The sequence below is a fragment of the Taurulus bubalis genome, assembly GCF_910589615.1.
Source record: "Taurulus bubalis genome assembly, chromosome: 11".
Taxonomy (NCBI): domain Eukaryota; kingdom Metazoa; phylum Chordata; class Actinopteri; order Perciformes; family Cottidae; genus Taurulus; species Taurulus bubalis.
The window spans coordinates 21,142,391-21,167,787 of NC_136599.1; the positions used below are offsets into that span (position 1 = coordinate 21,142,391).

The 25,397-nt window shown below is 42.6% G+C and overlaps 4 protein-coding genes across 4 annotated transcripts; 3 read left to right on the plus strand and 1 right to left on the minus strand.

Annotated features, from left to right (window-relative positions):
• Positions 1–2,457: 2,457 nt before the first annotated feature.
• On the plus strand, positions 2,458–6,111 carry LOC306743362 (solute carrier family 35 member E2A; the record flags this gene model as incomplete). Its single annotated transcript, XM_079225866.1, has 8 exons — positions 2,458–2,731; positions 2,954–3,089; positions 3,244–3,371; positions 4,674–4,794; positions 4,870–4,923; positions 5,011–5,083; positions 5,177–5,322; positions 5,883–6,111. The coding sequence occupies 8 exons, from the start codon at positions 2,458–2,460 to the stop codon at positions 6,109–6,111; spliced, it is 1,161 nt and encodes a 386-aa protein (XP_079081992.1).
• Positions 6,112–9,591: 3,480 nt separating this feature from the next.
• Positions 9,592–12,774, minus strand: slc25a45 (solute carrier family 25 member 45; the record flags this gene model as incomplete). The annotated part of the gene is made up of 7 exons (XM_079226355.1): positions 12,687–12,774; positions 12,362–12,419; positions 12,220–12,263; positions 12,058–12,129; positions 11,776–11,964; positions 10,390–10,624; positions 9,592–9,872 (listed from the first exon to the last, which is right to left on the minus strand). The coding sequence occupies exons 2-7, from the start codon at positions 12,396–12,398 to the stop codon at positions 9,592–9,594; spliced, it is 858 nt and encodes a 285-aa protein (XP_079082481.1). The 5' UTR covers positions 12,399–12,419; positions 12,687–12,774.
• A 3,929-nt stretch (positions 12,775–16,703) lies between these two features.
• mad2l2 (mitotic arrest deficient 2 like 2) lies at positions 16,704–20,092 on the plus strand. The gene is made up of 8 exons (XM_079226267.1): positions 16,704–17,013; positions 17,776–17,894; positions 18,007–18,078; positions 18,157–18,257; positions 18,377–18,471; positions 18,790–18,863; positions 19,017–19,109; positions 19,269–20,092. The coding sequence occupies exons 1-8, from the start codon at positions 16,974–16,976 to the stop codon at positions 19,305–19,307; spliced, it is 633 nt and encodes a 210-aa protein (XP_079082393.1). The 5' UTR covers positions 16,704–16,973; the 3' UTR covers positions 19,308–20,092.
• A 2,534-nt stretch (positions 20,093–22,626) lies between these two features.
• Positions 22,627–25,397, plus strand: tmem82 (transmembrane protein 82; the record flags this gene model as incomplete). Its single annotated transcript, XM_079225663.1, has 6 exons — positions 22,627–22,720; positions 22,824–22,896; positions 23,050–23,242; positions 23,977–24,391; positions 24,630–24,817; positions 25,296–25,397. 6 exons carry the CDS (start codon positions 22,627–22,629, stop codon positions 25,374–25,376), a joined length of 1,044 nt encoding a protein of 347 aa, XP_079081789.1. The 3' UTR covers positions 25,377–25,397.

A 25,397-nucleotide genomic window follows, 5' to 3' on the forward strand; every position in this document is an offset into this window, starting at 1 on the left:
CACCATTTCTCTGGCCGGTAAATTCCCATTGTTTTCCTCTGAAGTAGAAGTACAGGTAGCATACAAATGAGTTGCATATGTTTTATGTGCTTTGGGGACTTTTTGTTATTTGGGGATACAATGTTTGAATAGTGACATAATTCAATATTTGTCTTATCTAAACAGCATAATAAATCTGTAGCTGCCTTTTAGTTGGGCCAAGAGTAGCCTACCTGTATTCAAGTCATAATAATCACTTGGTTATCGAAACATATAATTGAATGTATTCAAATAATCATGCAATAGATAGCCTACAATCATCGTGAAGGTTTTACTCTGGTTTTGACTGCATTAATTTGAAAGTTGTGATTGTTTTTTATTATTTTATTACAGCACTGGTTTGTTCGATTATAAACCAGAAGCATTGAGATTGAGAGAGGTGGCGATTTACCAGGCAGGGTCTAAACATGCTATTGGCTGTTCAGCATCACAGCAGACATTATCTTCTGTCGCCTTGCTTCGACCATTAAAAACATTTTAATCACTACTGTCCTCAAAATATAAAACATCAGTGCATGCTGCCCTACAGTGGTCACAGTGGAAAACTACAACTCCTCAGAATGTTTTACAGTCCTAATATTGGTATAATTATTTAATGTATATATTATAAAAACATCAAAAATTAAATTTTCTAGAAATTTGATTATACCAAATTGAAAAATATAAACAGCAACATATATATTGGTAAACGCAACAAGTTGGCAGGTCTAGTTAAATAATCAAAGATAGAAAAAAACGTATTAGTTGAGGAGATGAATAGATTGTGGATGATGATTCCCCCTTTGTGGTCACAGTAAAGTACACCACAAATTAATAAGCCGACAGATATTAATGTTATTAATGTCAGTTATAGGTGTAGTAGTGCATCAAAAATGTATTCGTATACAGAATAACTGCAAACATACAATTGTATTATTATTATTGTGGTTGCTGGCAGTGTAATGTAATGTATTTGGAATAATAACCTCCATAGTAGTCACAGTGATGAAGTACAGATTTCATGCAGAGCCCCTCTAATTAGTTATGTTGGTTTACGTTTCTTTCAAACAAAATGTAATATGGCATATGGAATAAAAAAAAAAAAGTAATATTACCACATATATACATTGACCAGCGGGTTGAAGACATCATTTTTAAGCACCATGTATTTAGTCCCGTGGCAGCTGCAACACAATCGAAACGTGAGTCTGACCGGAAACGCAGATATTGCATCTTGCAAAATAAAACCATATTATTTTACTCCGGCGAAAGATACTAATTAATAATCACGAATACCATGTTAACATTTACAGAGCAAACATTACTTAGGGTGAGTTTGAACCCCCGCTAGGCTTCACCCACGGGTGACCTAATGTGTCCAACTGAGCAAAATTAAAATCGCGAACGTCGGTTTTATTTTGAAAGGGTTTTCCGCTTGAACCGTTTCGGTCCCTTGGTGTTCGGGTATGCACGCGCTGACTGTGAGCCGCCACGTCTCAGAGGCAGGTGCACGGACTCGACCCGGGTGACCCCGACAGACAGGTGACGGTTGAGCAATAGTGAGCGTTGAGGAACATGGCGGACAGCACAGCCGGCTCTGGAGCCTCCGCTCGGTTTGACCCCACGCTCTCGCCAAAAACACACAACGGCTAACGTCGACGTGCAACTTCCTCCTTTTACGCTCTGCTCTCTCGCGGTCCAAGTTGAAGCCTGTCGTCTCGGAGGTAAGAGGAGTTTGCGTTGTGAGTTTGCATTTAACCCCGATACCTTGCGTCCTAGCTAACTCCGATACACCGAGTTTACAGCCCGTATGGTTTCATTAGCACGTAATGACACGGAACCGCCACTTGGGGGCGTATTAACAGTTAACGGCGCGGAGAGAACCGCCGGCACAGTTTGTGTGAAAAGTGGTCCATGTTTGGGTTTGTTCTCGGGCTTCTTTCAGTGGCATGTTTGACTCAAACCCCTGCTCACGTTCACAGGAGCAGCTATGAGATGCTGCGGCTGTGTGTCTGAGACGAGACTGCGAGATCGTTCTATATTGTAGGTGTGTGCGGCATCAGTGTGTGAGCCCATACACGTGTACTTTACGACATATTTACGACACACTACAGTGCTGTTTCGTCATTTATAGTCCATCTTTAGTCCTGTGCTGTGAGGGGTTTGTGGACATCAGTTCCATAATGTCCCTGGGGCAAAGGCTGTTTTGAAGAGAAGAGGTGGTTATATATGTGTGTGTAATATTTTAAAAGCTCATTACTGTGTGATTCTTCATTACTGTGTGATTCTTCAGGGGACACCAGGACGTAAAGCATCCCAGACGCTGACTGCAAGACAGACACACGGATCGCTCAGGAGATGGACTGACACTCGAAGCTCTCGGCGAACCCTCACCTCCCTCTCATCACCCACCTGTCGGTTGGGGTGGGAGGGGGCAGGATGCCGGGCAGCAAGCAGACGCACCCGCTGTGGGGCCTCCTGTCGTCGCTCCGCACCCACCAGGAGCGAGTGGTGCTGGCCCGCAGCGAGAGCCTGCCGGGGGAGCAGGTGCTGAAGCTCACGGTCACCGAGACGACGGTGATCGAGGCGGAGTCCGGGGTGTGGAACTGGCGCTCAGTGTCCTACCTGTGCCTCTGGTACTTCTTCAGCTTCTGCACCCTGTTCCTCAACAAGTACATCCTGTCGCTGCTGGAGGGCGAGCCCAGCATGCTGGGTAAAGAAAAGCACCCATTACGCTTCTGCTAACTAGACCCAATAAGGCAGGGAACCTTATCGCCTTGTATGTTGTTGTGATTTAGTAACATCTCATAGAACCGTGTTGGTGGTTTTACACATGCATGTGTATTTTGTGTTACTGCTTAAAATATGAGTATTTAAATACGTCAGATTGTGTTCTAAATCATGCATTTTTATGTTTATTGTTGCGATTTCCCAGGGGCCGTTCAGATGCTCTCCACCACCGTCATAGGCTTCTTAAAGATGTTTGTGCCCTGTTGCCTGTACCACCACAAGTCCAGAACTGAGTACCCCCCCAACTTCATCATGATCATGCTGTTTGTTGGGCTCATGAGGTGGGTGCCCTCTCTATCTTTTTTTTGTAATTTAGTAATTTAAGTAATAAAGTATTGTAGAGTTGCTTATAGATTTACAAATCCTGATGCAATCCCCTTTCTTTTTATTTGTCCAAAGTCCAGTATTTGCATCCTCTTTCTCTCCGTCTGTCAGGTTCTCTTCAGTGGTTTTGGGCTTGGTGAGCCTGAAAAATGTGGCGGTGTCCTTTGCAGAGACGGTGAAGAGCTCGGCACCCATCTTCACCGTCATCATGTCCCGGCTGATCCTCGGGGAGTACACAGGTAGAGGACACACTGACGTATGTATAAGGGGCCAGGGCAGCAGATGTCAGGATCCCAGGGGCTTTGGGGGAAATGGTATATCTTTCACTTCTGATCCAACGGGTTGGTTTTGGTCTCCGATCAGGATTTGAAAAGAAAAATATAATTAAACGGCTTTTTATTGTGACTTTTTATGAATCTTACTTGAACAACGTGTAACGCGTTAAGACACACTGAAAGCATTGTCACTGCTTAGCTCAGGGGTCGGCAACCCGCGGCTCCGGAGCCGCATGCGGCTCTTTAGCCCGTCTGTGGCGGCTCCCTGAGGCTTTGACAAAAAAAAAAAAAAAAAGGCCGTTTTTATTTTCTTCTTCTTTTTTTTTTGCCCAGTGGAAAAACTTTCAAAGGGAATTCCTCTTATCTTGGAGTTTTAGGTAATATTGAGTCACTAAAAATCTAAATAAATGTTTAAATATTTCTTTAACTAAAATGTGCGTCACATCCTGTCACGTAGCTGTCAAGCCTCTTTCCCTGCAGATGGCTACTCGTGATTCAGAGCCCCGCCCTCGCTAAACTATCAACGGATAAATAAAGAAAAAAATAAAAGTCACGGAGGAAAGTGGAGTGTTTAATTCTGCGTGGACGTATTCATTTGCTTTCACTGCCAACGATGCTGCTGACCTGTCTGCTTGATATGTGGCGAGAAATTAGCAAAAAACTAAAAATGTAATGTTGAAAGACTCTTCCAGAACAAGCATCTGCTGAAAGGTGTCAAGCTGCAGAAGAGCGATTCCTCAACTGCTGCAGTAAACTGAGCAAAGTAAATATACTTTCAGGAAGCTGATCAAGTCTCCAGACTCAACTCCTGCTGCTGGTTCTGTGGCCGCTCATGAGACACTGAGGCGTCCGCTATAAAGACGGATCTTCCTCCTCCGTTTGCGGAGCTCACGTAGCAAAAGATATGCGTTTAAAATGTAAAACTCACGTGAAGACAGGGATCGAACCTGCTACCTTGTGATTACAGGGCGAACACTCTACCACATGAGCCACATTTAAACATTTAAAATAGCAATACAATGTCAAAAATTGTCTTTATTCTTGTTCTATAATTTCATAAATACAACAAACTATAGTTTTCTGTGTATGTATTATGACTATATATAAAACTTCAGAAGCTGTGATATCAAATAGCTTTTGCGGCTCCAAACACAGCAAATCCCACAAACCAGATCTACTGGTTTAACTTGTCAGCTGTTACGACACTTTTTTTTTGTCCGGATGAGTGCGATGAATTATTATATTATTGTGTCCTCCCATCTGCAGGGCTGTGGGTGAACCTCTCCCTGTTCCCCGTCATGGCGGGCCTGGCCCTCTGCACCGCCACGGAGGTCAGCTTCAACATGCTCGGCTTCTCTGCCGCTCTCTCTACCAACATCATGGACTGGTACTGCAGCACTCAACGCAGCTATCCCACGGCAGTGTGATGCTTTTATTTAACCCCCTCTGTGTCTGATCTCAGTTTGCAGAACGTGTTCTCCAAAAAACTGCTCAGTGGAGACACATACAAGTTCAGGTAAAAGACTGCGGACCCTCCGATTTGCGACTGCAAAAATAACCAAATTGTGTGCAATCAAACACGTGTTATAAATACTTTTTTCAGCCCTCCAGAACTGCAGTTCTATACCAGTGCAGCGGCAGTCATCATGCTTATACCGGCCTGGGTGTTCCTCTTGGTAGGTCAACACACAACTGCTCCAGTTATTGCTCTACTGAATCACTGTTTATAGTATGTTAATAAGCTAAAGTCTCTCGTCATTTGTTTCCAGGACATCCCAGTGATCGGGAAGAGCGGTCGGAGCTTCATCTTCAATCAGGACATCATCCTGTTGCTGCTCTTCGACGGCGGCCTGTTCCACCTGCAGAGTATCACTGCCTATGCTCTCATGGGACGGATCTCCCCTGTTACCTTCAGGTGGGAGACATTCCTGACGCGGCTTTCAATCTTTACTGAAGCCGTCCACAACGCTTCGTCTCTTCTAGTCCCCTCCCTTACTCGCTCATATCAGCTGCAGGTTTTGGCGTTCTGATAAAGCTAGATAATTATACACCCTGTTGGCTCCTTTATTGGGTAAGCCTACCTGAATATTATCCCTTTTATCTCGGTACAAAGTTTTTGGTTAGGTATATCAACATGCTGGAAGTGGTCTGTGATCAGTGGATAACAACATGCTGCGTGTGCTAATTTTCCAGCCATGCAAGCACGCACGCATGCTGCAAATCATCATTTTCAACTAATCTTAAAGGGGAACTGCACCGATTCCACACATCAGTGTCTGTTTTCTGGTGCATGTATGCATTCATACCCTCTCCACACAATACTGTGTTTTTGTTCATACAGGCCTGTAACCAAATGGATATGAGCCAGGCGTCTTCATCATGTTTCTCAGAGCAGATAATAATCTTATCCAGGCCATGCATTTTGATCATATTTGTAGTTCATGCCAACAGTTAAAACCCTCTTCTCTTCCTCAGTGTGGCCAGCACCGTCAAACATGCCTTGTCGGTTTGGCTGAGCGTCATCATTTTCAGTAACCAGATCAGCGTCTTCAGCGCCATCGGCACCTTTCTCGTGTTCATCGGGGTCTTTTTGTACAACAAGGCCAGGCAGACCCAGAGGGCGACCTTGCAGGCCATGGCTGCTGAGCAGAGCTACAAAACATTTCTGCAGGACGAGAACGTCCAAGCCCCCCATGCCCACTGAGGACTCAGAACATCCGGATGAAATGCTTGCCTGAAACGGGATCAAGGTGTGAACAAACATCCATTTCCTTTCCTGTGTCTGTCCAGCGAGGATGACGGGATTTTGGTTTATTCTTCAGCGTGCACACATTCCAGTTAAAGAGAACCCTCTCGCGTTTTGCTTTCCCAGGATGCATCAGGTGTCATTGTCCTGTCTTCGAGCTTACGGTAGAGTTCGAGGACTGACTTTGTCCCTCACTGGATTACGTTCTTGCACATCTTTGATCCTTTGCTTTGTCTGATATGAGACCGTAAAAAGGGGGAAAGATCAGGGTGTCCTTCAGCATTTTGCAGGGAGTGACTTCTGTAAGCCCTCTTTTGTCTTACACGTGTCCTCCAGAGTGTGGTTTATATCAAACTGTGGTTCTTTTGCTTTTGTGAATATCTGTAAATCATGGACGCTGTAAGATTTTTAAATTCTGTGTTTGTGTCGCTTACACTGTATCATAAAATGTAAAAATAGATCTTGACTGCATCTGAATTGAGATGTAAATAAGGCATTGGTGCCTGAGACCAGGAGGCCTTTTGGAGGCTCTTTTTTTATTTTTTTAAACTGTGTGTGGAACATTTGAAAGCCACATACTGCATTCCAGGAATGCTCATCCTCCAATCACTAAGTGTGACTGGTGCATGTAGGGATTTATGTACTAACATTTTTCTTTGTAAACTGACTCTTCCCCCAGTGCATGCTGGGATCGCAGCCTTCAATAGTTAAGGGGCCTTAAAGAATGAATGAATGGATTGACGAAGTGCTGTAGATCACGCTTTCCTAATCTTTTAGAAAAACGCTCTATTACAACTTGGGTTTTATTTTTCGTAACTCCGTCCAGCAGTCAGACAGTCAAGCGGGTTTAAACAGACCACCGAGATATTCACATCAGTAGGCAAACTGGAATGAATACTCAAATAGTCTGTCGTAAACATCCGTCACCGTCTACAAACCAACTTCCTGGTTCAGTGCCCAACCTTACATGATGTTTTTCTGCATCCAGTTTTCTTGTGCAAAGAGGGAGACTGTGAGAGACTCATATTTGTTTTTTCCACCAAAAATAGTCAATTTGTGTGGCAAAACTGCTCGTTTACTAATGGCCTGCATAACAAAAAACATGTTTTGTAATATATAGTTTTAATTAAAAAAAGAAAAAAAAGCGTCCTGTCCCATGGATCAAACCACTATTGATTTAACCCAGTGCGGTTCAGTGTGAGACCTAGACCACTCATGAAGGTGTCATCTCTGTGAGCCGCCCTGCCGTTGATACTTTCAAGCGCACATCGGCTGCTCATGAATACGTCTGTGATCATTTTAAATTCACGTGAGCCAAGTGTTTTCCCACATTGACACCTTACCAAAAAACGGTTTCATGGTTCCGATATCTGATGTACATGTGAATTTTATTCTGACCATAATGCTTCAGTCATACAGCCCCAAGTCTCCTTCACATGCTGTGTGTGCGTCCAGGCTTCTCTCCTCATATATCCCTTTAGTAACTAACTAAATCCATCAGACATCTGACAGGACACATCTGTGTTAATCATTGTCAGTCTGACAATCATCTACTTTTGCTGCAGATTTTGTGCCTCAAAGCACTTTTTTTTGTGATGTGTTATGTGCTCACACTTAGGCATCTGTTTGAACGTGACCATACGGGTTGTCTGACTTTTTGAAACGTAACATTTTCCTTCTACCTGGTTATTTCCTGTTATTGTTTTGAGAATGTGTTTCTTGGGAAAGGGCTATAAGACCCAAGCTTGGGCTTTGATTTGCTATTGATACCCTATGAACATATCTTTTACATCTTCTCTTCCATTTTAATTCTTTAAAATGCTGCCTCAAGAGGAAAGTCCAAAAATACAGATTTTATTTTTGTGTGTGTGTGTGTTTGTATCATTGAAAGTTCAGAAGTAAAAAAAATAAATAAAAATGACTTAAAATATAAAAGATCAGAAGTGTAGAAGAAAGCATTTTTTTGTGAACGTGCAAATCAATTGTGTAAAAAGTATTCACTAATGTAACCGTTAGTGAAGATGTTTGATGAACACTGCAGGAAATAAAAATAAAGTATTTTCTCTTCAGCACAGTGTAAATGTTTTTGTATTTTGAGTTACAGCGATCTCAGGTTGCATTGCTGATTTCGATACCTGCTAGTATTGTGATTATAACTATCTATATATACAATTCATCCTGTGTTTGCAGATGTAAAACATACGTTTTCATTTATTCTTCTACTTGGAAAGAGTGTTTTCACTCGCCGCTCTTAAACCTGCAGTGAACACTGAGATGAAGCTGTAAATGCAAAACACTGACATTAGTACCTGGATAAAAGGTGTGTATGAGAACAGGTTGGAGGACATGAAGAAGCCTTAGGATTCAGGTAGTCATGCTTTTGGTCTCCAGGCGAATCCAAGTCCAATATTTACTCCGCTCCTTATGCTCACTAACTATTTACATTTCTCTCTCTACTGATGACGACCTGCTGAGCTGAAGGAAACCGCAGAACCGATTGAGGATTTTTTCCCTCAGAATTTCTCACTACGAGTGACCCTTTTTTGCACAAGGCCAAGTCGTTTGACCTATTGTTATGTCATGATGTAAATACAGCAGCTGTAACTCAACCACAGGCCGACTTTTAAGATCAGGACCGATACCGCGAGTCTCAAGTCACAAGGAGGTGGGGCTTAACTGCTGGTGCAAACAGCACAAACTGATGAGGGGAAACAGAACCCCTGCTATGACCAAACGAAAACTTTAGTGAAGTTTGACATCACTGCGTAAAACACTGCATGGATGACAACAGCAGATCGATACACTGAACTGAGCAACAGATGGTGGAGCTCATGTCCACATGCAAAATAAATAGCATGTATACAGACAGCAATATATTAGAATGACACGAAGGCTGTTAATTAACAATAAGTTGAGTATTCACATTTGGAGACTTTCTGAAGGGCTAGTTGCGTTCCACCTGTTTATATACACAGTGTTTAGTTATGTGTGACCTTTAAGTACAACTTACAGGGCCAGTCACCAATAATGATCAAGATAATGAATCATGTACATTCTTTGTATTGTTTATTTTATTGTGAAATAATTCACTGTTTCTGTGCACTTGAGAGGAATAAGATGCATTTGTAATTTGAATAAAGCCTATATGGTGAAAAACAAGTCTCAAGTCCGCAACAAGGTTATAAACGCACAGTGTATTTGAGCAGCTTAACCGGCGGGTCACGTCACGAGGGGGCCGAGGTATGTTCAGGTTTCTGACCCACTTCACAGAGACTTCCAGAAATGTCCCCAGTGATTCAATATGTCTTAAAACTGCGACTGTAACCCTGAGACCTACACTCAAATTGTGTACACATATTAAAATATCCACACCATGGGAAGCTCTTTTTTTCGATTTTTAACGGCGAGGAGAGCCCCTCTTCGCCATCAAGAGTGAGGTCATCTGGTGGGTGGACAGTACATCCTCATCAGACTCTCGTAGCTGAGGAACGTGACGGCGTTGACGGGGAAAGCCCTGAGGCTGTTCAGCAGGAGGCCTTTGAAGAAGACCCTCGCTCCCTCCTCCCTGAAGCTCACTCTCATGCAGTGGAGGACCCCTGTGTACTCCCGGCCGCCGGCGCCGGACATCTGGAGCCGGGCTTTAACCACGTCCATGGGCGTGCCAAAGGCCCAGGTCAACACGCCCGCCACGCCGCCTGCCATCATGATTGCGAACGTACCTGAGAACAGAAACCGCTCGTGAGTAATGTGGATCCTCAAAGTTGTGTCTGAACCCTTGACTTTTAGAATTACTGAAAGAAAACTAAAAACAAACTTTCTGAGAGAAGCTGGACCCACCAACATTACACCATCCTTTTTTTAATCTGTTTTACCTGTATGTTAAACTATAGAAGCCCTCTTACAAAACTAAATTAGATCAATTATGACATAATATTGCAAGTCAAATGTATGCCATACTAAATCAGAAGTCAATATTAAGTCTGATATAAATTATGACTTTACCAAAACTATGTGCAAACTAAATCAATATCATGAGATACTAAGTCTAAAATGTATTATGAGGTATTATCTCAGGATTTGTAATAATGGATTTTCGTAACATTTCACAATTATGACCATGTCCTAATTATGATTTACCATGAATATATTTGTTTTTATTATTTCTAACATTGCATCCCTTCACGACCTTCCACATTTCACACTTGTAACGTTCACACTTGTCCCTCCGACACTGACCTGGCTCTTTGCCGCTCTCGGTCAGGGCCTTTCGGGTGACTTCGTAGGGCAGGAAGTAGAGTCCGTAGCAGGGTACGTCCCTCAGGGCGATGGCCAGCCCGCCTCTGAACAGACCCTTGGGCCCCTCCTCCTTCAGGATGACGGCGACACAATGAACCGGCCCCCGGTATCTCTGAACTGTTGTTTGACCCTGCAGACGCACCTTCACCAGGTCAATGGGTACATAGACACACACCTGAAAGCAGGTCAAGGTTCAAGTGTTATTCCACCACTATTCAGTACTTAAGGTTTCCTCTAATGCTGCGTTCACACCAAAAGCTTTGCGAATTTTCGCAACGTTTGCTTTTTTCGCAAACATTCGTGTCTGTGCCTTGACTTTGCATGGAATCTACTCAGGCGAATAATTCGCAACGCTTTTGGAGTGAACGTAGGATAAGGTTTTATGACATATAGCTTGCAACTCTTAAAGGATATCCTGGAGATATGCGTTCTTTTTACTGACAACGACCTACATGAAAAGACTAAAACCAACAAAGGCTGAAGACAAGTTCTGCCTGTTGTAGCCGAACACATATTAATGTTGAAGCAGTTGTTCACCGGTTCCACTGGTTCACCCACAGATATAGTGGATAGAGGCTACACTTGTCTGACTAATAACTCTTCTTTGTTCTATTCTACCATGGTCACACAAACACCTAATTGCATGGCAACAGTGTGGATTCCTCCTGCTTTTTTACATTTTTATGAGGAATTCACCAATGTAAAGCATATCTGTCCATCAGCACGACGGCATCCACGGCAAAAGCATGTCTTGTCTGTGCACAATATCTCAACTCTCCCGAGGTGGGAGTGGACATAGCAGAGGTCCCTCTGAACAAGACTGCAGTGGAATTTCAATATACAAATCTAAGGATCAGTTTCTATAGCTGTTTGAATATTGTGAAATTATGAATATCATTATGAAATTCAAGCAGACTTTGAATTCAATTTTTTCCAAAACTGTACACTAATATCTGGAGCCCATGCACATGGGCATAGCAGACGTCCACCTGAACAGTACTGCAGTGGTATTTCAATATACAAATCTAAGGATCTGTTTTTATAGTTGTTTGAATATTGCGAAATGTAGCTGCCCCCCGTACCGTAACACCTTGAATAGAGGTGCATTTAGAATTGCAACTGCGGCTCACTCAGCGGATGTGGGCTCACTTGACCGCAGTTCTCTGTGGATGGAGATATTTCCCACCCTGAAAGTGGTCTGTCCCATAGCACTTGAGGCCCTGTGGAACCATAACAGTCATCACGCCAGTACTGTCCGCAGCAATGGTACCGCGAAGATACGTTGGATGAAACTCCAGCCAGTGAACATCCGCCAGGTGCTCTTACCTGCATCAGACCTGAGAAAGAGCCGGCAGCGAAGACCTGCGCAGCGGAGGCCGGTTTGCCCTGCTCGCGGTCCCCGTGCTGAGACTGAGTGAGGTAATCTAAGGCGTTACTGTAAGAGCCAAAGACAACAGAGTTGGTGATGCCGGTGGTCAGCACTGGGAATGACATGCCCTTGAAGAACCCATGGAGCTGGAATAATAAAGCATAACAAACAGATGAATGAGCATGCATTCATACTTTCTGTCGTAACTGTTTGCTGGCGGAGGCTGACGTGACATCTACCCCTTCTTTGGAGTATGTTTTAGACATACAGTGAAATATCCCTTTATAAGCAGACTGGGCCTGCAGGCGCACCTAAAGAAGTAAACACAAGGTATCAGGATGAAAATCTTTTTTTAATTTTATTTTTACAGATTTCAGTGTGTATGATGTAGATCAGGCAACCTTTACGGTGTCCAATGGATGTCCCACTGCCAGTCCCAGTGCACCTGTAATGACCAACAAGATGTTATGTCTCCACGTGACTACAAATACTGCATTAAGTCAACTTAATAAAGCATCTTTTGTTTTGTTTTGTTTTTCTTACCGGAAACGCTCCCAGCTATGAATTCCATGAAAGGCATGTCTTGCAAAAATTTCACAACCTGCAAAAAAAAGTAGAACTATTATGACACGTGAGTAGAGGATTTACCATCATATGACATAACGTTTCATTTTCCACACGTTAACTCTACGTGACTTTGCTTTAAACGTTGGTGTTTACCGTTAGTATGTCTAGATTAAAACATAAACACATTTCGTTTACACATCTAGGTTATCTTCACGCTATCTCAACAATGGCATTATCATGCAAAAAAAAAAATACGATATGTAAATGAGATTGCATTGCCTATTCATTTTGTAAGACTCACCTCGTTGTTAGAATACCGGTTCCTTCACAATAATCCTTCTCAACGTAAACCTCATCTCCGCTTTCCCACAGTAGCACGGGTCATAAACGACCTTTGACTGAGGGTTTCATATATTCATGCATGGGTCTTTAAAAAGTCCTTTTTTAGCTCATTTCCTCTTTGACGCGTCTGCCTGTCACAATAAAAGCCCCATTAATAGCGTACCTGTTGATGTACAAAGTAACAAGATACAATAATATGCCAGCTGGTTAAGGCACAACGTTAGTGTGTTGCAGTGTAATAGCTTAAACCCAAAACTATGTTAGTGTGTTTGTAAACCACCCCTGAAAAATGAATGTGGTCACTTTAATTTAGTATGTTTTTTAATCTATTTATTGGCACATGTGTCGCTAACAAATATAGGGAGGTATAGCATGCATCCATAGTACCCAATTTGGATGGAAGCATGTCAACATTTACCACATTACTGTTAATATAGCCATAGATAGATAGATAGATAGATAGATAGATAGATAGATAGATAGATACTTTATTAATCCCCAAGGGGAAATTTGTTGTCGTAGTAGCGCCTTACAATTTACAGATATAAATAAACACACAAGATAAAATATATAAAAAGCAACAGGGATGAAAGATATATACAAGATAAAGTAATATATATATATATATATATATGTATATATATATATGTATATATATATACATATATATATATATATACATATATATATACATATATATATATATATATATATATATATATATATATATATATATATATATATATATATATATATATATATACATATATATATAAATATACACAAATAAAATAGAATACAAATAACTGGAATTAAATATATGTACAGCTGCAGAGTGTATTAATTTAGCAAATTAAATTTAAACAATAGAGAGTGCAAAATGCAAAGTATGTGTAGTGTATTTGAAGTGTGTGAAGTGTAATAAGCATACACGTGTACAGTGATAATTAATCCACAGAGGATCTAGCAAGAGGTGACTTATTGTAAAGTCGTATTGCTGTGGGCAGGAATGTTCTCCTGTAGCGGTCCTTGTTACAGCGGAGCGTGATGAATCTCTTAGAGAAAGTGCACCGCTGTCCCTGCAGCAGGTGGTGGAGAGGGTGGTCCAGGTTGTCCAATATGGAAAAAGTTTCTTCAGCGTCCTCCTCTCCACCACCTGCTCCAGAAACTCCAGTTTACAGCCGATGATGGAGCCGGCCTTCTTCACTTGCTTGTTAAGTCTGTTGGTGTCACCGGCTCCAATGCTGCTCCCCCAGCAGACAATGGAGAAGTACAGGGCGCTGGCCACAACCGACTGTAGAACATCTCCAGCATCTTGCTGCACACATTGAAGGATCGAAGCTTCCTCAGGAAAAAGAGTCGACTCATCCCCTTCTTGTAGACAGCGTTGATGTTGGCCTTCCAGTTCAGTCGGCTGTCGATGGAAACACCCAGGTACCTGTACTCCTCCACTATGTCCACGTCCTCTCCCAGAACACTCAGAGGACTCGGAGCCGTCGTCTTCCTCCTGAAGTCCACCACCATCTCTCTGGTCTTGGCCACGTTCAGAAGCAGGTGATTCTCACCGGCCCACTCCACAAAGTCACTCACCACTGCCCTGTACTCCTCCTCCCGTCCATCCCTAATACACCGCCCACTGCAGAGTCATCAGAACTTCTGCAGATGGCATGACTCCGTGTTGTACTGGAAGTCAGTGGTGTACAGGGTGAACAGGAAGGGAGACAGAACAGTTCCCTGTGGGGCTCCAACATCACTGACCACCGTCCCAGACAGCACACGGCCCATTCTGACAAACTGTGGTCTACCTGTGAGGTAGTCAGTGATCCAGTGGGCGAAGACCAGCCTCTCCAGCACCTTCATCACATACAGTAAAGTGAAAAGGAAAAGTATCACATAATCAAATTGATCAAAAATAGCATAAAATATGAGTGAATACCTCAGCATTCAGTTGTATACATCCATCTGTGTTCTCCATTCCAGTCAGTTCACAGTAACAGTTGAAAGTATAGCGTACTTTATTCAAGACCAATCAAAATGCAGCAAACCACTTGCAGAAGTGAGAGATTACATATACTGTACATTGGGATAGCCTTCGATTAAGATCAAATAGCGGGGCTTCTTTCTTAAATATTACATTTCTTCTTCAACACCTTGTCTTCCAGGTGCGTGTATTTTATTTTGAAGGTGCAATCACAAGATTTCCGAGTTTGATCTTTGCAGGCGTGGTTGAAGTCGTCTTGTATTCCGAAATTTTAGCAAAGAAATCGATGCATCGGGTTCATTCCTTGGCATATATTATACTGATAATGCCACATCTGGCAGAACGGCATTAAGACAACAGACACTGTGCCCACATTGTCTGAGCCCGTTAATTGATTGTTGCGCTGCACCGCGTTTACAAAGAAGTATTCTCTTTAGTCTATAAGTATTTGGACAGTGAGAAGCTTATTCTGCTTTCTATGTATTTCTGCATGCTGAAATGAACTTATGACTGTGAAGTTAATGGCCTCAAGTCTCCTCCTCCTTTTCTAACTAAATCCATCAGGCGTCTGATACACATCTGTGTTAATCATTGTCAGTCTGACAATCATCGGTTTAGTAATGTTCTACTTGGCTTCAGTTGTTGTGCCTCGAGAAGCAAACTTTTTTTGGTGGTGTGTTGTGCTCATACGGCATCTGGTTTTGAACATGAGCATATGGGTTGTCTGACTTGAACAAATATATATATATATATATATATATATATTAAACTAAAACAATCATAAACATGTTCATTCTACCTGTTATTGTTTTGAAAATGTTTTTTGGGGAAAGGGCTTATAAAACCCAAGCCTGGGCTTACATTTTGTATATTGATACCTATAAGAAAATATATTGTACATCTTCTCTTTCATTTTAATTCTTTGGAATGTTGCTTCAAGAAGAAAGTCCAAAAAGATTTGTATCATTAAAAAGTTCAGAAGTGTAGAAGAGAGCAGTTTTGTTTGTGTGCATGCAAGGAACGTGTTGTGAAATGAAAAAGCCTTAAGTCAGGTCCTGTTTTTTGATCTCCAAGTCCAATATTTACTCTGCTCCGTATGCTCACTAACTATTTAACAATGCCTACTGATGATGAGAGGCTGAGGGAAACTGCAGAATGAGGATTTGAAAAATGATGACTACAAAAAAAAGGTCTGTTTCTTTCATTTAGAATTAAATGTGCTTAAGTGGAGCCATAAAAACAGAAAAAAAACGTGTTATTGCCCAAATGCATAGTAATGGATCAGTCTTTCAGTCTGTCTACTCGAACACTGGACACCCGTTACATGTAACATGGGTACATCAAACGTCGCTATCAGCTTTAACTCTTATAAAAGTCAAACAAGTCATATCACGTGTTCACAAACTTCAGTAATATGAGTTAACAACACACAATCGCTGCAACCAGAAGGAAACTGTTTGGTTGGATGAGGAAACAAACCGAGCGCCGTATTCTCATTCAAATACCACACATTGAGATACAAAGAAATAAAGCAACTGTTGATAAGCAGCAGTGAGGAGTGTAACATGAGACTTGAACGGCTGCGCTTTAGTGACACATCCAACGTGCACTCCAGCAGCAGCATTTCCGGTGTTACCGATCCCGTCGGACAACCGACAACTCGTATCCTGTATTTTATGTCTATTTTTTATTCTCTGCGGTTGGCCCCATAGCATGTTGGTTTACATGCATTTTTCCGTTTCTTATTGACAATTTATTAAATTGTACATGTGCAATTGTTGAATATATAATAACAAACACAATGATATGTATCCTTTTTCTAGCTATTCACATGTTCTCAATAGTTCTCAATAAACCCAACAAGAAAGTAAATCCAGAAATGCGCGACAAACAACGTAATCACCAGTGGACGGTAAACCAACTTGTCAACAAATAGTGACGTCAATAAAATGCGCCACCAAGCGCTGAACACGGCTCGGTGAACGGGACGAAAAAGCCGCGTTTCGGTTCGGGTTGTTAAAACGGATTATGTCCTCGGGTCGTTTCGGGGTCCACATCTCCGTGAAGACGGTTTACTCCTCGTCGTCCCCTCCGGTCGGTTGTCATCGTCGGTCTCCAGCAGCGACAACAGAAGGACAGCAACTGAAAACCGCCTCGGGATAATGGACGCTTGACAGAGCGCCGCTTCCATAACGTCAGCTCCTCTGCAGTGTGTTTGTTTCACCTCACAGTTGTTGTTTTGGGGGAGAGGGCGGGATAGACAACATGACAACTTTAACGAGGCAAGATCTTAATTTTGGACAAGGTGAGTTCACCACACACACACACACACACACACACACACACACACACACACGCACACACACACACACGCACACACGCACACACAACATGACGCAGTCAATCATCAGTCCTTTAATGGTAGTTTATAGCCCCTGATTTGTTAAACGTTGCTTTGACAAAGTTAAGTTGATATAGTTGGCAATTAAACCTGATCTAGCATATGAATAGAGACTATTACCATCTATAGATGCGCTGGATTATGGGTACACGTTGTCCTATTATGGGTACACGTTGTCCTATTATGGGTACACGTTGTCCTATTATGGGTACATGCGGTCCTGTTCGGCATTGCATAATACATAACTACTCTCGTTTTTTAAGCATTTCTGTCATATCCATTGAACGTGTTGTAACTGTTCATTCTGTACAAGTGACATATATATTGTACTTGTCTCCATCCTCCAGCTCTTTAAAAGGTTTTATTTTGGTGTTTTTTCTTCTTCTTCTTTTCCTGAACCAATAAGAGTCCTGGGACAGAGGAAGTCGTATGTGTCCGACATCTTCTGTATACAATGTGTATTTTGGGCTCTACAAAATGAATTTAATTGAATAACGGCAGTTTATTTCTGTAAATTCTTCTTCCCTTGATGTCGCTTTTTGTGACATAATACGGCAACAATAAATTGCCGGATGTTTGCATTGAGTTTGGTGTTACTTTGTCTTTGTACGAGGACAAACGACATGCATGGAGACGTGATCAACCAGTTTGTCTCCTCTTTTCCAGTGGTTGCTGACATCCTGTGCGAGTTCCTGGAGGTCGCCATTCATCTCATCCTGTACGTCCGTGAAGTTTATCCCTCGGGAATATTCCAGAAGAGAAAGAAATACAATGTACCCGTGCAGGTACAGATGAATATAATGCCTAATCATTACAAGCTCACGCCACTGGGCAAGCTCACCTAGTTGGATCTCACAAAAATCAGTCTTCAGTGTTTGCTGTGTTTCTTTTTTCCAGATGTCATGTCACCCGGAGCTGAATCAATATATCCAAGATACACTTCACTGTGTGAAGCCCCTCATTGAGAAGGTAAGTCATGACCTGACACCGAGGTTTGTTTGGTAAACATGACTATCTGCACTTCTGAGTCTTTCCTTTCCCTCCCAGAATGACGCAGAGAAGGTTGCGGTGGTCATCATGGACAAAGAGCATCATCCAGTCGAGAGATTTGTGTTTGAGATTTCCCAACCTCCACTACTGTCCATCAGGTTTTTTTTTCCCTTCTTTTTTTTCCACAAAATAGTAGTGAGTATAAACAACGTGCTTTGAGTCATACATTTCCCGGGTGATCATGGTCACCTAACTTTCTGTGGTTTTGTTGTTGCAGCTCGGACACGTTACTGTCGCACGTGGAGCAGCTGCTGAGGGCGTTCATCCTGAAGATCAGCGTGTGTGACGCAGTTTTAAATAACAACCCACCAGGTAACGCCGCCGAGGATTACGCAAACACATGGCACACACACTCAAATATGTATTCTTAAAACTTTCAGGAGGATCGTGAAAAATCATTTGCTCCGATTCCCTGCCGTGATTCAGCCGAGTGGTCTCCAAAATGTTTTTAAGCCCCTCTCTGTAAGACTAACTTTCAACTTCACGTCCAGAAAGTTGTGACAAATAAACGGATTGACAAAATAAATGAGTCAAGCGTGTATCAACGATGGAATTTAATGATGCATAAGTTATAGTCGCGTAGGAACAGGTACTAAATCATAGACTTATTTGTGACCTTGTTTGTCACAGGGTGTTCATTTACAGTACTGGTACACACTAGAGACGCTGCTACACGCAACATGGAGAAGGTTCAAGTCATCAAGGTGAGCTTCTGACAGATCAACACACGACTGCGAATAGAAACCGATCAGCCCGTCTTCCTTCTTGGCGGCATTGTAATCTGCTCCAATAATATGTAAACGCTGAACAACAATGTGTACCTGTTGCGTCACATTCATGGATTTTTCCCTCTCCAGGATTTTCCATGGATAGTCGCTGACGAGCAGGAGGTCCACATGCAGGAGCCGAGACTCATCCCACTGAAGACCATGACGTCGGACATCGTGAAGGTGTGCGGAAACCTCCCACTCAAAAGAAACAAGCGTGTGACAGTCGTGATCTGCGACACCGCCCCCAAATCAAAAGCATGTCGTCAGTTTTCATTACGTCATGTTGAAATTCCCCCCCTTGCTCTTACGGATTCTTTGATCCTTCTCTGTCTTTAACAGATGCAGCTCTACGTGGAGGAGAGAGCCCAGAAAACGTAGGCCTGCGATGACGTTGACTCATCAGCAAAGTTGATCACGCAGTCAAACAAAACAAAACAAAAAAAACCCAACCTGAGTTTTTGTTGAACACATGGATCATGGATCATCAGGAATGAGAGTGTGTGTGGGTGAGATGTGTGCATTGTGCTGCAGCTGGCGTCGGGGGTCGGACAGATGCAACGCTCCATTAAGAATCGGACCCGGCTCAGATAGTTTGCCCTCCTCCGGCGGTTTGATCGCATGTCATACAAAATACACATGAATGCGGTTGTCATTTTATTGCCATGTCTTGTGTTTTGATCGCTTTAAGTTCCATGCAGATCCGAATGTAGCTGCTGCACCATGACAATAACATTCCAGCGTAAATCTAGTAGACCGGATATCAACTCAAATGTCGACAACGTCTTTAAACCACAGATAAACCCTCACGTGTGTGCTCATGCTTCCTAGAGGTTGTCTATTCACATCCACTGGGAGGTCAGAGGTGAGGCCGTCTTGCTCTGTTTGAGGATTTTTTTAATTGTTCCCTCACTGTAATGTCCCACTGAGTTGTGGGGTGGGTTACTATGAAAATAATGTGTGTTCATTCATGCAACCAGTCGTATTGTTTGACTCCGTCCTTATGTGACAAGTTTAAAGTTGTTATGTTGTGACAAAGGAACTGTTGTACTGCTGATAACTATGTGAAAAGAAAAATTTAACTGTAATTTAAAAAAAGAAAGAAGTTTTGTTTAAAGTACCACTACTATAAATATCTGTGTCAGTTGTGTATTAAAGCAAAAACTTTGTTGAATGACTAAGAATAACCTTTAATGCAGATAGTTTTAAAGTCTTCAACAGGACAGCACCACACACACACACACACACACACACACACACACACACACACACATGATATGTTAGCCACTGGCCTCACTGCAGAGAGTCCTAAATGTAAGCTTTGCAGCCACCACCTGAACAGCCAAAAGGGTAGCTCTTTTCCCAAGTCTTATACCTGATTTAGTAACTAAATGCAAACAAAATAACACAAAGCCATCACCATGATGTCACATTAAGATCGTATAAAATCTCTAGACTTCCAAATACCTGTGTTATGTTAAAAGACAGTCATTAGATGACGGTACTGCCTTACAGGGATGCAACAGGTCACAGACGCTGTGTTACTTTATCACTCCTCTACATCGGCGTGACATTTACTGGGCAAATGCTCTACAGGTTCCATCATAGTTTGCTGAAGTTACAGAATATAATGCAACTCCCTCCACATGAACATGAGAGGATAGTCGCAGAAGATGGAATGAGCTGGCTCCAGGTGATGTCATCAGTCCGGTGACCGAACTTGAGTTTAGCATGAACATGAATATCATCTAATAAATGTATTTAAAATATATCTGTAGCTCCTGCAGCTGAAAATAAAGCCACAGTACAGGATTCAGAGATGCATCAGATTCATTGGATGGACAACAATCATTATGGCACTGGTGATCCTAGACACCATGACAGCAGCGTGTTGATGTGACATGCAACAAAGCGCTCTCAACAGTGCTGATTGATTTGACTACTTAATATCAGAATGTGCATTTCGACATAATTCCCATGCACTTGCGAGACGCAATTTAAAACTCTTTGTCTTTAATATTCAGTTGACTCTTTGTCGATGCCTGGTTGCAACCTCAAAGTTTGATCAAGACAACCGATAACAAATATACTAATTTACAACCTTTATGTGAACTTCAATAAACTTAATTATTGCTCATGAGCCTGCCCAGAAAGCTCTGCTGCCCACTTTTAAGCCACAAAGTTTAGCATGAGACCTTGGTCGTGGTTCACTGGAACAGCCTGTTCAATAAATTCATAAATCCATCAGTTGTACTTCAGCTTTTCTGCTTATATGATTATTTCTCAGTGAAAAAGGGCAAGTTATGCTCTGTGTGGTTTGTTTGTCTAGTTTCATCAGACCCTGTGTCGATAATGGATCACAAAGCAAAAATACTTACTACCAGAAATGTGTATGAAAATGTGAATTGATTGAATAGAAGGCCACTTGTTCAGGTTGCATTAGATTTGAACACTCAGGAGAAAATCATGTAGGCTCTGTGACACATCGGAGCGTATTGCCAGTGTGTGTAGTATCTGTTAACCGGTTGCTCCAGGGCTCAGAGCTTCACAGGCATCATCAGAATCAGAATCAGCTGTATTGGTCATGTGTGTCAACACATACATGGAATTTGACTCAAGTTTCATGTAGCTCTCGTTGTACATATATACATTTGATATACAATCAGCAAGATAACTATAAAAAAATATTAAAGACAACAGAGACAAACACATTAAAAAAATGAAAGACAACAGAGACAACAGAGTAGTCAGAGTAGTGCAGATGGAGGTGTCTGATTAATTGTTCATCAGAGTGACGGCCGGTGGAAAGAAGCCTAAAGCAGCCAGAGGAAGACTGTAGTTGTGTTGTTGTTGCTGCCCATTGGTCGCTGGTGACGGATGTCAGTTCAATAACTATGCACATAACATAACTATAATAACTTGCACACTGCTGCCCCCTCATGCACATACATCAAGTCTGCTCTGAACACCTGCTTCAGCATGTATTTGTATATTGTATTTACTCTTATAGTGTAACATTTGAAACACATTCACATGTTGCATATAGGATCAGGCAACACATAAATCATTCTCAGAAACATTTGCTTGACTTTTGTGTTGCATATATTGTACCTACAGATATCATTTGACCCAAAACTATATGTGAGGTCCATTTCCTCAGAAGATGAGCATACTTAAATTTTTCCCGAAACCCTTTACTACATACATGATATTTGTATGTATTATTCAACACTGTATTGTCACTTGTTCATAATGTAGCTCAACTGGCCTCTTGCATGTCGATCTGTCCTGGACGAGGGATCCCTTGAAGTGCCGCGTGAAACTGCTCTTTATCCAAATTAAATATCTAAAATAGACAGATAATACAGCCTTCTGTGATATACAAAAACAATAATCTATGAAATGAGCAATGCTTTAGTTGTAGCTTGCAGACAACTTGAGAGCCATCCTCTGTGAGAAGCCTCTCCCATGGCGCAATAACCTCCACTATCTGGTTACGAGTCAGACGGCCGAGGGCCTCTGCTCCACCGACACTCCTGGCGACCTTTGCCCCATGCAGGCACCGCTCTGGAGAAGAGCTGAGCTGATACTCCACTGTTTCTGTTTCTGTCCTTAGTGTTTGATTGCTAAGATCACATTTACATCAATGCAGGTTTTTTTTCCTCAAACCGGTGACATTTAAAAGTCAAACGTTGGCACGATGTTATCCTTTATCACATCGTTCATTCCTACTTCCTACTTCCTACCGGAGTGGTTGACTCTCGATACAAATCCAGTGAATAGTTTACTTCAAGGTGAGCTTTTTATTTTCTTTGACGTCCACATTGCTACAGTCTATTGTCTGTGTTTGGGGTGTTGGAGTGTGTCACTGACTGACATGTGCTATGTGACCTGCAGGACTGATCGGTGCTTGTGGGATCTCGGTGCTATGCTCAATGATAAGACTGCACTTGTTTCTAGAAGAGGAGAGGTGAGGGAATGACCCATAATAGATCAACGCATGAAGATCAATGTGATGCCGTTCACCATTCTCAACAAAATCCTTTTTAAATGCTAGTACAGATCAATTTTTACTTCCACGACCATGTCCCTTTCTTGACTTATTTCCCCACAACCCACACAGTTGGAGTGATAAAAATGACGCATCAAGCGAGAAGGCTCCCAGTCATCGAAGGAGAGCTAACACCGGACTTGTTGGGAAGCTCCAGTTTGTCCTTGTGACTGGGATGCTGGCTGTGGTGGGCTCCCGCGTCGCCTCCCTGGTGGTGCTGGAGTTTTGTATTCGAGCCGTCTCGGGATTGGCCACAGCAGGACCTGTAAGAAACCATGTGATGAAAATATGCCTGATCACCCAATTTAGATAGATAGATAGATAGATAGATAGATAGATAGATAGATAGAGAGAGAGAGAGAGAGAGAGAGAGAGATAGATAGATAGATAGATAGAGAGAGAGAGAGAGAGAGAGAGATAGATAGATAGATAGATAGATAGATAGATAGATAGATAGATAGATAGATAGAGAGATAGATAGATAGATAGATAGATAGATAGATAGATAGATAGATTGATAGATAGATAGATAGATAGATAGATAGATAGATAGATAGATAGATAGAGAGATAGATAGATAGATAGAGAGATAGATAGATAGATACTTTATTTATCCCCAAGGGGAAATTAGTTTGTCACAGTAGCAGCAGTAGCAGCAAGACACAAAAAAGACACAAGAAATATCAGGAATGCAAAATACTCGATATATACAACAAAACAGCAGAGCAAATTAAACCATGAAGAAAGTGCTAAAATGCAAAGTATGTGCGGTGTATATGAAGTGTATATAAGTATGTCCAGTGACTAACTACAACAAAAGCGGTGCAAGGGCTATTGATGTTGACGTTGAGTCAATTGACGGAGGATCTGGCCAAAGGTGACTTATCAAGTCTAATAGCAGTTCTCCTGTATCCTGTGTAGAGTTAACTTCTGGAATTCTGACTCATAGCATCTATTATAACAATTATCTGTTTGATCATACCGCCCCTTTACCCTCAGGACTCAAAGAAATTTGTGCAGCAGCTGCTGGTTCAAAGCCAGTTCTCCCTCGGCTGCGCCTTAAGCTGCAGTCTGCACTTTCTCCACGAGGGGGCGGCCCAGCGCTGGCTGTGTCTTCTGCTGGCCGCGGCGCTCAGCTGGTTCCTGGCGAGACGGGCCACGCTGCTGCTGCACCACGTCCTGGCTCTGTACAAACTCCACAGCTCACAGCGCTACTGCGGCATCTGCATCGGCCTCCTCACGTCGGGCCGCGGCCTGATGCCCATGCTGTGCAGGACCATGCTCGTGGCCTTCTCCGTGGCTGCGGTGGCCGCCGTGTCGGTCATCAACCAGCACTTCCTCTCTGCATCTGAGGCCCTTAGGTTTTGGACACCGCTGACTATCTGCTACACACTGCTGGTTGTGTACATGCAGGGTGAGAAACGTGTGAAAAAACGTGTCAGCGATTACGGTGCAACATGAGACACACTGTTCAATCTGGTCTCAGAGTTATAGTGGAGGGACCCTCTCACGACCGAAGACGAATCAATAATTCATCACGCGTCTGTTGTGTCTGACCACTATTGCATCAATCTTTCACTTTTATAGATCTGTCCTAAATTGTGTAAAATCCCCACCATATGCCCCTATAACACTCCATCTCTGTTCTGCAGAGGAGCAGCACCGTCTGCCCGGCAGCCAGGCGGTGCTGAACACGGTGGTGGTGCGTCTCGGCGGTCTGATGGTCCTGATGCTGACTGTTGGACGCTGGGCTGACGTGCTCCACATCATAATGTGCTTCCTGGGTGAGGCCAGCTGTCTAATCCCCACTAAGGATCTGCTCGATGCCGCATTATCGCAGGTCAGTGATTCTTCCCTGGAAGCGGCGCACCGGGCCGAACGCGCTCTCTGTCCGCCGGGACCCCGGAACTGGGGCGGAATATCAATGTGTGCGTTAGGCAGCGGGTCCCAGGATGAGAATGAACTTCTCAAACTTGTGTCCCTGGTGGAGAAGGTATAAGATCCCCAAGACAGATTCAGGCCAAAGTATCACCTGACTCAGAATACTGAACCTACTTTTCCTTTTTCACTGAGTTAGCCTGCTTAAAAGAAAGTTTTGCTTTATATGAATTTGCTTTGAAAGGTGGGTTGAACATATTTAGCACAAATATAGGTTGATACAAGTTGTGTTAACATGGTTTAACCTTAAAGACAACAATACATTGAAGCCAAGTTGAAACCCCGACACAAGCGTTCAATATAACAACGTTTGTACTTATATAATGTATAACATTTTGGGTGAGTAATGCTGGTTCATCTTGTCATACTTGTACACACAGGAGGAAGAGGAGCACACACACTACATGAAAGGAGAGCCTCAACGAAGACCACAGACACAAGAGAAGGAGCATCGGAGATAGACGTCTCCTTTTAATGTCACT